The sequence below is a fragment of the Calonectris borealis genome, chromosome 23 (genome assembly GCF_964195595.1).
Source record: "Calonectris borealis chromosome 23, bCalBor7.hap1.2, whole genome shotgun sequence".
NCBI lineage: Eukaryota > Metazoa > Chordata > Aves > Procellariiformes > Procellariidae > Calonectris > Calonectris borealis.
In genome coordinates this window covers 9,647,740-9,662,269 of record NC_134334.1, presented here as the reverse complement: position 1 = coordinate 9,662,269, position 14,530 = coordinate 9,647,740, and the positions used below count along the sequence as shown (strand labels likewise).

Sequence of the window (14,530 nt, the reverse complement as noted above, 5' to 3'; positions counted from 1 at the left end):
GCGGTCTCGGGGAAGTACTGGGGGTGAAACGGGTTGCGGGGAGCTGGGGGGTGGCGGTGGGGGGCGGGGGGCGGCCCCGCTCCGGAGGGGGTCCCGCGGCAGGGGGACCTGCCCGCTGGCCTCCCCCCAACGTCACTTCCGAGGCTGGAGACAAAATGGCGCCCGGATGGTGCCGGAGCTGAGGTCGCGCCGCGCCGCTCCGAGCCGGGCCGCAGGCGGCGGCAGCGGCGCAGGTGAGAGGGAAGCTGCGGAGCCCGCTGCGCTGCCCGCGGGCGCCGCCGCGCCAGAGGGCGGGACGGGGAGTGGGGGCGGTGGGCAGAGCCAGCGGCGCGGCGCGGCGCCGGGGCCGGGGGCGCGGCTGGGAGGGGGCCCGGCCCGACGCGGGAGGAGGGAACCGCGGCGGCGGCCCGGCCCGCGGAGGAGCCTCCTTCGGGGGGGTGGAGCCGCTCGGGGGGGGCCGGAGGAGGGTGGCAGCCGTGGCCGCAGGGTGGGCGTGCGGACAGCGGCTGCAGGTGCGAGGAGTGAAGGCGGGACTTGTGCCTTGTGGGAGCTGGGTGCGGGAGAGCCTTATGGAGAGTGGGGGTCCAGGGAGTGTGAGCAAGGGGGAGGGAGGGGAATGGCGGCAGAGGCCGTTTGGAAGAAGGTGCTCCATGCCCTGGTCTGCATTTTCAGTTCTTTTTCTTGAAAACGCTGCCTCGGAGGTGTCAGCTGGCAAGGCAGAGGTCTATAACCGCTGCCAGCCTGAGACTGCGAGGCAACTGTCATCTTCCAAATAGTTTGTAATACACAGTCTTCAAAAGTTTTAGCAATTCACACACCTTAAAGCTTGCTGCAGATCAAGTGTCTGCCAAGCTGGGTGAGAGGGGGCTTGGAGAAATTAATTTCAGAATTGGTTTCCTCACTGGAAATGCCCTTCCTAGGACATGTCACATAAATCAGAGATTTCTTCATGATGGTGCAGTGGTACTGTGGGGAAGAATGTTTGGGTGAGAGAGAAAATTTGCATGGAAAACATCTGGGACAGATCAAGAATAGTATCTTCAAGTACATTTTTTATTTGAAGCCAGAGCAGCTTGTCGAGCATTGCTGATAACTATCTCATGAGCAGGTAGCTGAAGTCTTCAGTAAAGTTTCTACTGGTTTCAAATTCATATGGAGCTGCAAAACTTCTATGTTGAAATAGCAAAGAAAACTTTAAATTGTTTTCAACAGTTGAAGAAGGAAGGGAAGGTGATGTCGTTGCACCTGCTATCTGACTATTCAGTGGCAAAAGAAATACTTTTCTTATTTTACGTTTGAGTAATCAACAGTGGACAGCTCTTGAAAACAACGGGACTGCTTGTGTTTCTGATGCCACTCCAGTTTGCTGTTCCCAGCCTATGCTCTTGACTTTGGGCATGTTATTTGGATGCAAAGGCTTTTTCACTTTATTCACATATATTAAGTAGATTAGAAGAACTGGAGGTATACAACGGTGTGGTATGTAATTATTATGTTGTTGTCTTTTGACACTTGCCACATTTTAATAAAAATTATGTGTATGTTAAGAATTCAGGTATGCTTTCCTTGGTATAGACACAGAGGCCTCCAGCTCTTCCAACTGTTGAAATGTGTGATAGTGGATCAGTGATAGCTTTTGCACTCTTCAGGTAGAGAACTGCATCATTGATAGATGGGGGGAGTGCCTTTTAAGAAGCAAAAGAACTATTGGACTTGTAGAGACAGCAGCAAGAACCATGTAGTAGTACCTGTTGATTTTCAAGCATTATAGCTGCCAGGATTTGCTAGAGAAGAAGTGTTTCAACAGCCTGTCTGTCCATGGCATAGAAAATAAAAATGAGGCCAAGTTTCACTTACAGTGAAACCCTAGTTAAATAAAAGGCAAATCATTACTTTGGGTAATATATCTTAGATGGAAATGCCGTGATGTTCGGAGATTTCTGAATTGATGTCTGTTTAGTGTAGGTAGGGGGATCTGAAGAACAACTTTCTTCCAGAGTGACATGGAAGATGGGGGAAGGATGTTGAAGTACTCATGTACATTTATATAACCCATCCTTATTTTTCTACATGAATATTTGCTTGAAAATGGAAGGAAGTAAAGTAGAAAGCCAAAGCGAACGACTGTTTTTCTGTAAAAACTAAAATGGCTCTTGAAGTCCATCCTCCAGTGCAGTGATGTCCTCGTTTCAGTGTTTTACATAAAAGCCTTGATCCTTAGGGCTAAACAAGTAATAGTATATAAAAAGAAGATCTGAATATTGTTGCTTACTAGGTGGCTGTCTGTTGAAAACAGAAGTTCAGAGGGATTTAGAGATGACCAGTGTGGTAATGTATTTCTGTATCATTGGTATCTAGTTCATTTGCAGTGTGCCTGCAAGACCTTCGAATGACAATCTAAACCAGGGGAAAAAAAATTAGTCTATGGCTTATAGCAATAGCACAGTACCTTGGTCATCATGAGGCATTTGCTTACTGGTGGAGATTGGAGACTGCTACTTGTATGTTTTTTATCAGGCATTTATAAACAGCTGGAGTTCATAAACTCGTGTGTCAAATATGTGCATTGGTATGCCTTTGTAAAGTATTGCAATATATTTGCTGCTGAATTTGTTAGCATGTGAAAGGGCAGGTATGATCCTGATACTTAACGCCTCCCCTCCAATGAAATAATTTCTTTTACCAATATGTGTTTTGTCTGATTGTATCCTTAGCTGAAAAAAATATTTCTTCTCTGCCTCTGTATAAAACATGCCTGTAGACAAAAGTGGGAGGCTGAGTCCTTTACTGTAAAAAGAAATGACTGAAATGGACTTCTTCACGTAGTAGTAAATCAGTATTGTACTTGTCTGAGAAAACTTTCATTTGAATTTACTGTCTTTGCAAGTAGAATTTAAAGGTGTACTTATGTCTGAAGATTGGAATGGTATTTTTGTATATTTGCAGTTGTTAGAGACGTGTTATTTTCTGTTGCTTCTCTTGATTAGATGCTGTTTAATAAACTTTATTTTTGTGTTGGTGATTTCTTGGCATGGTTATCTGAATAAACCTTTCTAAGGTGTAACAGTTTATTTGGTTACATGGCAGTAAGCAAAGCCTTTTTTCTTAATGGACAATTTTTTAGTGCTCAGAAAATCATTGTTTGCCCATTTTTTTCTTCATTCTTTTTCTGGCAGTCTTGAGTAACTGAAAATGTCTTTGCAATTAAGTGCCCATAGATAGTGCTTCTTGTTTCTATCAAATACATATTTTAATCTTTGAGAGTTAACATGAACTTAGATTTTTTCTTTTTTTGCAAGCTTTGTTTCACCTAATACATTAAAAATTTGTGGATTAGAGAATTTCAGTATTGAATTGAAAAAATGTAAATGTCCTGATGTTAAATAAAAAAAAAAAAATTATGTGTTGCAACTAAAAACTAAAACAAAGACAAAGACAATTTCCAAAGCCCTGTAGTATCCCAGCCTGAACCCCTGGTCATTAGGAAAGCAGACTGTTGAGACTTTCAAGTTTTGTTCCTGGTTTTGTAATGAACATGTTTTTACCGGAGCAGTGACGTAGAGCATGTCTCATTTTCAGCTTCCAAAATAGGACTGATACTCTTATGCCTGTTTTTTCCTTTCTCTGAACTGGAAACAACATTCTCTTTCAAAGTGCTTTTTGATTTTGGGATTTTTTTAAAAAAAAAACACATACAGAAATGATAAGTATGGCTTATTTAGTTTAACCTAGGAATGCCTACTAGAAGTACCATCTGATTTAGTTTGAAAAAGACTATCTGTAATGTTGGTTTTGTATAAAATTTCTTGCTCTTGTTTGCAAACTTTATTTGCAGTAAGTTTTTTTTTTTTGTAAGGGAATATTTAAAATTCTTAAGCGTAGAATTCAGAAACGAGATCAAAATGTTTTTTGTTTCAAGCGTTTTGTTTTAGAGTGACCACAGTGTTTCCTCAAGTACGAATGCCTGGTATATTCTTATCTAAATAAATATAATTGTTGCCTAACAATGAGCCTTTCTAAATACACTTCTCTGAAACTCTAAGATTATATGATGCAGTAGATCTTCTTTCTCTTGTGTTTGCTTCCCAGATGCTTTAATGTCTTGAGAAAGTGCATAGTATTTTTGTACTCATGAGATACAGTAGTAGATAGTGGTTTGAAATAAATATGATTTTGCAATGTTTTCTGGAAATGAATTTTAAAAATTCAGGTTACTATACTGGTAAGCATGCTTCATTTTTGGCATAGAACCTTTTTTTAATCTCTTCTTAAACACTTCAGTGAATCTTCAAGGTTTACTCCGGTAGACATTATTAACAATATTCAGGTTTTTGACTGGTAGATGCAGCTATATGTTGCTGTTGAGTTTGGAGGAAAGGTTGAATCAAAATAGTTGTTACCTCTACTTGATGGAGCTGCTGACGTGACTTTTTCAAAGTACTAATACAGTTGTAGACTATCGCTAACTTTAAAACTGATTTAACATCATCACTTCTTTAAACTTAATATATCACAATTCCCCTGATGACAAATCAGAACAGTATCATTTTCTTTGGGGCTTTGCTGGAAAATCTTGCATTGGACTTGACTGTATATGTAGGGAAAAAATCATTAGCCTATGAAGTGAAAGCCTGTTTCTGCTTGCAGTGACAAGTAAATATGTTGTTGGTAGTCATTGATTATGTGGGGAACTAATATTTGTGCAGTAGTTGTAGAATTTGGTTCACATTTTCCTGTTTTTGTTGAACTTTGTGCACTAGAAGTTAAAACCCAATTTTAGTGTTACAGGTACTTTGTCTTCTGTTCTTATGTGATGTTTCATGTAGGTAGAAAGAAAACTAGTGACTGTACATAAACCTGTATATAGTCTTAATTTTATTCTTTCTTTCCAGTGCAATTAGTCTTGCTGTCCACACAGTGGAGTTCATTGTTAACAAAATAGGTAACATGGAGGAAGGAAAAAGTGGGGAAATGTTTTCAGGCATTTTTTTTTCAGTTAGAGCTCATACACATAACTTGTCAGAACTGCAGGAATAAAATTTTAAGATGAAGTGTGTATTTTAAATTAATAGCTTTATAAATACTTGTTGAAACTTTTGGTTTACTGTAGCTTAATTTCTCATCTAATTGTATTTTATGGTTAACTGGTTACTCTGGTAACTTGTAGCTGAAAGAGTATAGAGTAGCACTGTCTGTTAGAAATCTACCTAAACATTTAAATACACCAATATGTTAAGATTTGTCATCTTCTAAGAAAAACCATTGAGAGGTTTGGATAGAATCAGTTCTGTAAAAGCTGAATAAAGCGTTTATAAAATTTGTAAAAATACCAGGCTTATTTTTTGTTTTGAAAATTCTTTGAAAACAATATTAATTCTAAGCTAAATAATTTTGAATTAGTATATGAAATACAAGAAAAATGTATTTTTACTGCTCAAATGAAACAAAGTTTAAAAAAAAAAGTATTTGCTTTTCAAAATTTTGACTAATTTATTCAACAACTTGGGTAAGAAAGCTCAGATTAGAGGAAATTTTGCTTGACAGGATTTTCCTTTGGCATTGACCCCTTCAACCCATCGCTTAATTGATATTTACTTGTCGTCTCTCAGATTCTTTACATTTAGTGGCTGAGTAGTGATGGCTTTGAACTTTTGCTTCTGTAAGATAGTGTTTTAAATCCTTATTGCCTTTACATATCTAGAGTTCTGGGTTAAATGCCTGCCTTGTTTATTCAGTGTTGAAAATAACGTATGTACTTCAGATGACTGTCATTTACCGTGCATTATGTGCTGCACTTCTTACAGTAGGCTTTCTAAATCACTTTCCAGAACCACGATAGAAAATGGTTATGTGAACAGTTAAGCCCTTGTCATCGAGGGACTGATAATCTTCAGTGAGAGGGAGGAGAAAAGGTAGAAATAGGCAGCTGGAGACAATAACCACTTAAACTCGTATGCTACTGTTAGCCATAGTAGTCATAGTAGCTCATCAAGCTGTGCTCTAAAATCATGTCAATAAAAGGTTCTTACTTTTGTTGTCTTTATGTGAGTAATTGTTTTTTGTTTTATGGCCAAGTATAGAAAAACAAGACATTTGTTACTAAAAATAAGTTGTTTTTCACACTAGAAAATGTTTTGATGCCTCTCTTGCTATCCAAAATATTTCATTTATAAATTGACATTGTGTGGGTATTGTCCCAATGAACAATGAATAAAAGAGCACTGGATTGTTCTATTATTCAGGCCTCATCTCAAGTACAGAAGTTTATACTGACTAAGAAAAATGCTTTTTCTTTAATCAGCATTTCCATGTGCTAAGGCAACTTTCAGCAGATGACAGGCACTCTATGGATCAAATTTCAGAAACCATTTGCCTAACGCATTTGCGTAAAAATGTCTGAAATAGAAATCATATTTGTCAGGAAGGAAAATGAGTTAAGATACGAAGGTTGAGGGAAGTAAAGGGTATGTGGAAGATGTGTGAGAAACAACTGTGTGCTAATGCATGAGAAACTTAGAGCCAAAGGGACATTATTGTCATGGCAAGATTTAACAATCTCAGGAGTGACTGTAACTAGTAATGGAACCTGGGGAGCATTCCCTACTTGTTCGGTAGTTTCTTGGTGTTGGCTATGTTCTCCATCAGTGTCAGAGAAAATTTTAGAAAATCAAATTCTTGGTGTGTATCATTCCTAGGAATTGATTTGTATTTGACAGATGTACTGAAATAAGTTAGAAAGTTGTAATAGTACATTCCAAAACGAATGCTTTTCTTCAGATGTTTAAAAGCTGTTCAGATGGAGCTCCTTATCCTATAACTGGTCTTTGCTGGCAATCTGTAAATCCCCCAGAACCAGTTGCAAAACTGGAACTGAAATACAGATGTTTCAGCTGTTTGTCTAAATGCTAATGTAGTATGGAAATAACAGGACAAAAAGAGTTAATGCTGGAAGAGCTGTATACAATAGAAATATCTTTTTCAAGGAAGTTTTTCTTTTTCTTATGAGTTTCTTAAGCAATGCAGCATTTGTATGAAGCTTGGCAATATTTTCACTGTTGTTATGCAGCATTAAGAATTCTTACAGTGCAAAGATGTGAAGGATTATATGAAATTTATTTGGAGTATATTTTGCTTGAATGTATTTTAAATTCAATGTTAGTATTTATACAAAGTACTTAGTAAAAATCAGTTAATCATTGTTGTAATAAGAAAACTAAAGGGAGGGAAGAAATAGCAGTACTTGAATAAAGTGCTTTAAGTGATTATGTACCAGTTAACTCCAAAAAAGGGTATTGTTCATTTACTGAAAATTCGGTATGACACTGGGAAGGATAGTGTTTCCAGCAATAATGCTTTTTTGTATGTATTAAAACAAACAAACAAACAAAACCCCCACAAAACCAAAAACAAAAGAAAGGAAGTGAGTTGATGTACTAGGCTCTTAGATATGGCATTGTTCTGATTAGTTTTGTCTTAAGTCATGAGTTTCCAAATTTGATGCCTACTTGAACTAGGAAACCTTTTGAAATCTTAGGCTTCTGTTAAACAAGAATGCCAAATGCATTAGTGTAATAAAATACCTTAATAAAAGGCCCAATTTTAAGGAAGGATTTCCTGTTTCTAATACAGGAGAGTGGAGACTCAAATGCATGCATTTTGTTAATTTGAAGACCACTTAAGGTCTTTCATAACGCTTTGATCTAAATTCTAAAGAGATCTGACTCCTAAAGTTCTTAAAAGTACTCAATCTCGAACAAGCTAACTTGTTTTTAAAAACAAATGAAACAATCCTACTTGAGCACATTTCTGTTGCATCATCAGTTAAAACTGGGAGAAAGATTAATGATAAATAACCCTCTTGAGATTATTCGTATACATTTGAGCTATAATAACAAAACTATAGCTTGGCACAGATTTCTTTTTAATAAAGCAATATGCTGCTTTGTGACAAATGCTTTAGGAAGAGAAACTACAGGTCTGTGTGTACTTTCAATTCAGTGTAAATTTGTAGGTAGGTACATGTTACAATTGTCTGTTTTTCTTTTTAGGGCTCATGTAATCAAAGGAGTTTCTTTGTTGTGTGTATCTTTTCAGAACACAACAGGAATTCAAAATGAATCAGGTGAGTATAAATGTAAGACTTTATCAAAATACTTAGATATTAGAACAGTTAATTATTAATAAGAAAAGTAATTCATCCACTAAAAAAGAAATGTTCTTTAAAATCTTCAGTGTCATTAAATTTCATAATCCTCCTTTCCACAGTGTGTATGCTTGTGAGATTTATTTTATTTCTTGGATTTAAGTTTTTTGTGTGTGAATTCCCTTTAGCAGCATGTAAGTTATTACTGTTGGCACCTCTTACAAGAATACCTCTCCAGAAAAGTTTATTTCATCCTGAGGCTTTTGGTAATAATTCAGCTCCTTATAAAAGTGGCTTGAAAATTGAAGGCTTCCATATTTTTTTTTAACCTTTTTTAACCACTTTACCGTTTCAAATGTGCAGTGAACAATCTGTCACAGAAATTGATTGATCAGGAAGTTTCACACTTTTCTGGAACCCTAAGCATTTCCCCTAGAATCAAGTGAAAAGACTGGGAAAGCGCACTTCTTTTGTGATGCAATACTCTACTATATGGATGCAAGAATATCCTGACTGGAGGGTGTTGTTTTAATCAATGCCAAGTGTACATGATTTTATTTTGCATTTGTCTATCCAAGTAGGAATTATACATCTGTCTATTTGTCTATCACGCACGATTGTATTACTTAAAGATACTTAGAGAAAAAGTACACGTTGCCTTAAATTTTTCTCATAAGTGCTTCTCTCTTTGGATGATCTTACAATGTCTTTTTGGCGTGGGAATGTGAACATGGGATATTACACTGAAGGAATGCCATTTTTAACTTGCTAAAAACATTGGCTGTGAACAGAAGCTTTCTTAGCCAGAAACAGCCATGGTACACAGTCATATAAAATGCTTTGTATACTTTTTTTAATTGATGCCTGTATCTAATGAGTGCTTTTATTGCCCCTTATGCCCTTATTTGATCAGCAGCAGCATTGAATACAATTAACACTTTGCTGAAGTATGTTCTCGCTAAAGTTATGGAAGTATATATATAATACAAGTAATTACAGTGTGAAATGTGTTGGTGGGATGTTTCCAGTTGCTTTTTTCCTTTGATTTAAAGTGAAAAATCTTCAATGTATATGTGCGTATTTACAAAGTAAAAAGCAAAATACAATCTCTATCAGAGCCTTGAAATATGTATTGTAAAAATACATATTTTTATTATATCTATACACAAATATAAATTATCGTATATATCATTCAAATAACATTTGCATTAGCACGCTTGGAAGCATTAGTAGTCTAGTTTGGGCTAGCTAGGTTAACTATTGTTTCAAAATTTATTTCTATTAAGACTTGAATTTTTTTTACCTGTAGGGTTTGTTTTGAATGCACTCCGTGGCTTGAAGCCTGTGGCTCTGTCTGCTTCAGTAATAGTCCTGCTTTATTAGTCGTTCTGATTCTGCTAAAATTCGGAAAGCTGTAGATCCTAATCTTTGTTTCCTTGCCATTTGTGTGTCCATGTCCCCTTGTGTCCTGTCTGTCGTCGTGTGCTGTCCTCCGTCCCCCGATCTGTTTCTAGAACTAAGATTTCTGTGCTGAAGAAAACAAAGTCTTCGTCTTACTGCGACTGCTAATATTGCTTATGCAGTGCTGTGATGTATGTCATCTTACAATTAAATAATGAGATGACCCTGCCTCTGGGAGTAGTTACAATAGCTTAGAGTCCTTCTTAGTGTTTCTGGCTTTCACATTTAGTTTCCAAAGTGTACAGAGCTCATACGGCTTTTTATTGTGCAATTACTATTCATATTAAGTGTGTATTTAGCATCAACCCTGTGGTTTTTTTTTCTTGCCGTGCCCTTGTAATTTCATTCACTGTTGACAAGTTGTAGTGCCAGGTCTGTATAAGAAATGTTTTTGCCTGATGCCAAACATCTTTCAGGTGTTCTGTTCTCACATTTCTTTCATTCTGCTTATCTCTGCTTTTGGTGTGACTTCAGTGACCCTGAAACTAATTGGGCTATTGTTAATTTGGTTTATATGAAAAGACTGCTAGTTTTGTTATTTATCCCATAGAAATCTTGAAGTAGTCAAAGAAAACCTTTTCATAAATACTTTGACTTCTTGTAGGAAGGAGAAGGGTTAAAAAAAAGTTGTTGTTGTAATTAATATTTTTGGGTTTCTTGGAAGATTGCTGTCTTAGGATAGACAGTATGCATCCTCTACCTGTTTTAAAAAGAGATCTGCCTTTAATATGTAAACTACTTCATCAGAATTCGCTGAATAATTTGGTTTAAAAAAACAAGCAAACATGGGGTTTTGATTGGTAGCATTTACTGCATCTCAGACTGCATTAAGATAGAGTAGGAAGAAGGTTGGTGGTACCTGGAAAACTGCATGGGTAGTTATTTAAAAATGGTGAAGCCATACGTTAACAAATTACACCTGCAGTTGTACTAAAACTCCCTCCCCCCATTTCCCCTGAATTTTTCAATGATCATTTCAAATATTTCTGATACATCTTTAATTTTCAAGCACACACAGTGAAATTGTTGCAGAGGGGGGTAGCCAGATAAGGTTCTTGGACCTTTCTGCTTCTGACTTACCTTTCTTGTGCTAGCTGGCCGTTTGAGTCAGCAATCTTCCTTAGTCACTTCATCTCCTTTTCACAACTACCTCTTCTAACTTGTCTGCAATGTGCCTTTATCTTCAGTGGCACCCTTTCCTTTATCTTTTCATTTATCTTAATCCTATTTCCACCAAAACATGACACTAACTGAATTTGTCATTCATTACACCGTTCAGGATAATTTTTTTCCTTTTCACTCTAATCTCTGATCATCTGTAAACATCTTGTTGCAGGTACTGTTTCTACTCTGCTTAAATACTGCTTGTAACATTATAGTCTAATTTGTAGTTGGTCCATAGGTACAATTATATTGAAAGTGGTATGAAAAATTGCTTAATCTATGTGTGGAAAGGTACTATTGAAATGATTGGACTCTGAATTCGATGCAAACAGGAGAAGATAGTTTCAGCACCCCTTCAGCCCTCAAATAATTTTTTGGCATTGTTCTTAAGTCACTTCACCCCAGCTAATTTGAATGCTAGCAATGTAATATTTCTGATGAACTTCAGAGTAAGAAGCTTAAAAGTGAAATAAGCTTCAAGTGCTTTTGTATTCAAAATTGCAGTCTTGGAGTGAGTGAAAAATACTATATTAGGACTTCAGTTAAATGCAAAAGTTGGCTGTAGGACATGCACCAGTACACTATCCTTATCAAGAGGAGAATTTTTCAAACAGAAAAATAAATTTACATGTGATCATTAAGTGTTGGTGGAAAAATGATTGAAATACAGTATTTCTTCTTTTGGTAGACAGACATTCCTTGGGGACAAGTTATGATCTGGAAAATGTTTTAAGTAGCTACATTTAAATTGCAAATAAAATGAAATTGCACTGATTTGACTGAACTAAATTGTTTATTTTACTGTTCAGTATTTGGTTACTTATTACCATTCCTTTGAGGTGTGAAATGTATTGTTATGTACTAGCCCATATACAATTTTCTGGTACATTAATATGACAGGTGTCAAATGAGTCTGAGTGTTGTGTTCTCTGAATGTAGCTGCTAGTCTTTGATTTATGTAGGTAGATGCAAAATAAAGTTCTGATTGTATATTACTCTATACAAATAAACTTCTTAAATGATCAAACAGTTTTGGGGTATTTATGGCTAAAAGGTGTGACTATTAAGGAATATACCAGACACATCAGAGGATATGACACTGTACTGTATACTTCTGTCTAAATCAGTTGAGTCTGATTTTTAGTTTTGGTAGGTTAAAATTTATGTGCAGGCTTGAGATTTTTGATTGTTCATCTAGCTATGGTTGTAAAAAAACCAAACCAAAAACCCACCAACAAACCAAACCCCAAAATGAAACCCAACCAAAAAAACATCCCACTTTTGTTAGCTTGAAACTTGAAGTACATCGTTCTGATAGCTGTCTTGTTCACTCTCTGTAGTCTCCCTCATCTATGCCTATATATAATTTGTTAGAAACCACTATGAAAAATAGGTTTGGTTCTCTTCTAATGAAATCATGGGGTAATGTGCTGGAAAGATATTTAGGTCTCTTTGGTATGCTGAGAAGAGCGTGTTTCTTTTTTGTCTGATGAGACATGGCTTCTCGTGTATCAGTTCAAGGCTAACAGATGTCTGAAAATCAGACTTCTTCCATCACTGTTTTTTCTTTTGGACTGTTGGAAGAGCAAAATAAAACTTTGCTCTGCTTTCAATAGACTTCAGCTATTATAACTAAAGAATAAGGATTCCCGCCCTCCCCCCCCCCCCCCCGCTGGTCTCTTCACTCTCTTGGATGGGAAGGGATTTCTGGCATTCTATTCCTTCCATGATTTCCAATTTGGGGGTCTTTCTCCCCTACAAATAACTCTCTAGGATGTGTCTGTGCAGCTGTTAGGGCTTACCAAGGCAGCAATAGAATAACCTTGCTATGACTCCAGTTTTATAATTTTTCTCATTGTTGCTGTTAAAGCTGGCAGAAGACATGTTCTTGTAACTTAACTCAGCAAGTCACATTCATAACTGTAGAGAATAATGGCCATGCGCAGCACCCTCACAAAGAGTGGGTGCTAAGTAGAAAATGTTGAGAAGCTTTATCTGTTTTGCTTTAGAGATAAAAATCTTAAATTTGATAGCATAGAGATGCATTTTAAAATATATTTCCAGTAAACTTTCAGCATAAGTGCTCAATGGAAAATGATCTGAGTATACTTAGTATATGAAAGCTACTATCTCTGCTTTATGGTTAAATATAAAAGCAAGAATCATTTCCAGAAAGTTGGGATTTACTTGGACAACTGTAGTGTTGCCCAAGGTGGTGTTATTTCTCGGTTTAACACCTCCTAAAGCTTGTTCAGAGCTTAAGTATAACATCCTTCGTATTAGAATAGTTACTGCCATCACCACTAGTATTTGTTTCTAACCAGAATGATCAAAGTTCAATGTCAGGGGGCAGGTACTTTTTTTAGGGCTGTTGCACGTGGTTCAACATATGCCTAATTCTCAGAAAGCACAATTCTTTCAAAATGTGGACAGATTTTATGGGAAACTGTGCATGCTTGTAACTTTGAAATTCTGGTCATTTTTATCAGGAATAGTGTTTTGTTGATTATAATTAGGTAATAAAGAGCTAATTGTTTAATGGCAAGTGTGAGTAGCGTTTACCGCTGTGTTATACAAATAATAGTATGAATAATATTATGAGCAGCCTATTGAACCTTGTAGGCTCCTTGAAATGGAACTAATCACTTACTAGACATTCATAAATCATTTATTAGCTTTCTATTGCCTTTCAAACTTTAATATAAAAATACCTTAAAAACCTTTTGTATTAATTATAACCTGCTGGCTAAGGATTCTGAGCTGTTGATTTTTTTAGGAATTATGATTAACATTTAGGGTACTGAAATAATAACTTTTATGGCATTATTTAAAACCCTTTATTCTCTCTAAAAGCTGCTTTTAGCTTATTCTATTTGTTGCAGAGCAGTAAACTTGACATGCAGATACTTTAATGTCGATCTTTGGAATGAAATGGCATGTTTGTAAATGGAGCAGTAGAAAGACAACAATAGACCCAGTAGTAGCTCTGTGAAGTACATTAAAATACAAGCTTCATCATGTCAGCTACTCTACCATAAGGGTATTATGCACATTACTAGTTTCCAGTGTGTGCAGGGTAGCTTGTCTCTGTCCACCTAACATTTAGTACTGGGTGGTGCAGGATATATCTCTGTTTATGGCAGAAGGTATCCCAAGCGCAAGTTCTAGTATATACATTGGAGTAGTTAGTTTACTGCAACATGCTCGATTTAATAGGTAAAACAAATAACTTTTTGTTTTTGTGAACTGTATGCACTTCTCAGAACTGGTTTTCCCCTTAAGTTACTGTTTAGTCTTTCTCACAAGTGATGTTTTCATGTAAGGCAATACCAGAAACTATTTTAGATTGTTTTTTGGGGACTGATTAGACTGAGTATATCTGGAAGTCATCATTTGAAAAGGGGAAATAAAGAATTGCTAGTATGTGTGAAATTATCCTCAGCGTGGTGGGTAGCTGATGTTCTGGCTTTGTGCTGTATTTCCAAAGTCATCACTTGTGTGTTTCTAGGCAAGTTATTCCTTAGTGAAGCTTTACATCGTTCTTTTCTTTATGCATAGAGGCACGTATAGTTTTTTTGCTTGGAACTTTTATGTGCGTGTTTAGGAAATGGTTGACAAAATTAAAATGGAAGGCTGCGTGAGCAGGTCTGGACCGCCAGACCGTAAGTGCTCTGGAGCTGGAATTGCCCTTTGTTTTGAAACTTTGAGATGTTCTTATACTCTAAGCTGAAGTACCAGTTAGCTTTCATTATGAACACAAAT

The 14,530-nt window shown here is 36.8% G+C and overlaps 1 protein-coding gene across 5 annotated transcripts in view; it reads left to right on the top strand.

Annotated features, from left to right (window-relative positions):
• PRDM2 (PR/SET domain 2) overlaps positions 1–14,530 on the top strand; it is a 74,612-nt gene that overhangs the window by 231 nt on the left and 59,851 nt on the right. For 4 of the 5 annotated variants that reach the window (XR_012677101.1, XM_075172637.1, XM_075172640.1 and 1 more), the window contains exons 1-2: positions 145–233; positions 8,049–8,122. Coding sequence is in view for 3 of the 5 variants with exons in the window: in XM_075172637.1 (XP_075028738.1) it covers positions 8,114–8,122 (9 nt within the window). In the remaining 2 variants the exon portion in view is untranslated. Of the gene's footprint in view, positions 1–144; positions 234–8,048; positions 8,123–14,530 lie in introns of those variants that run through there. The other variant, XM_075172638.1, reaches the window with a different exon arrangement.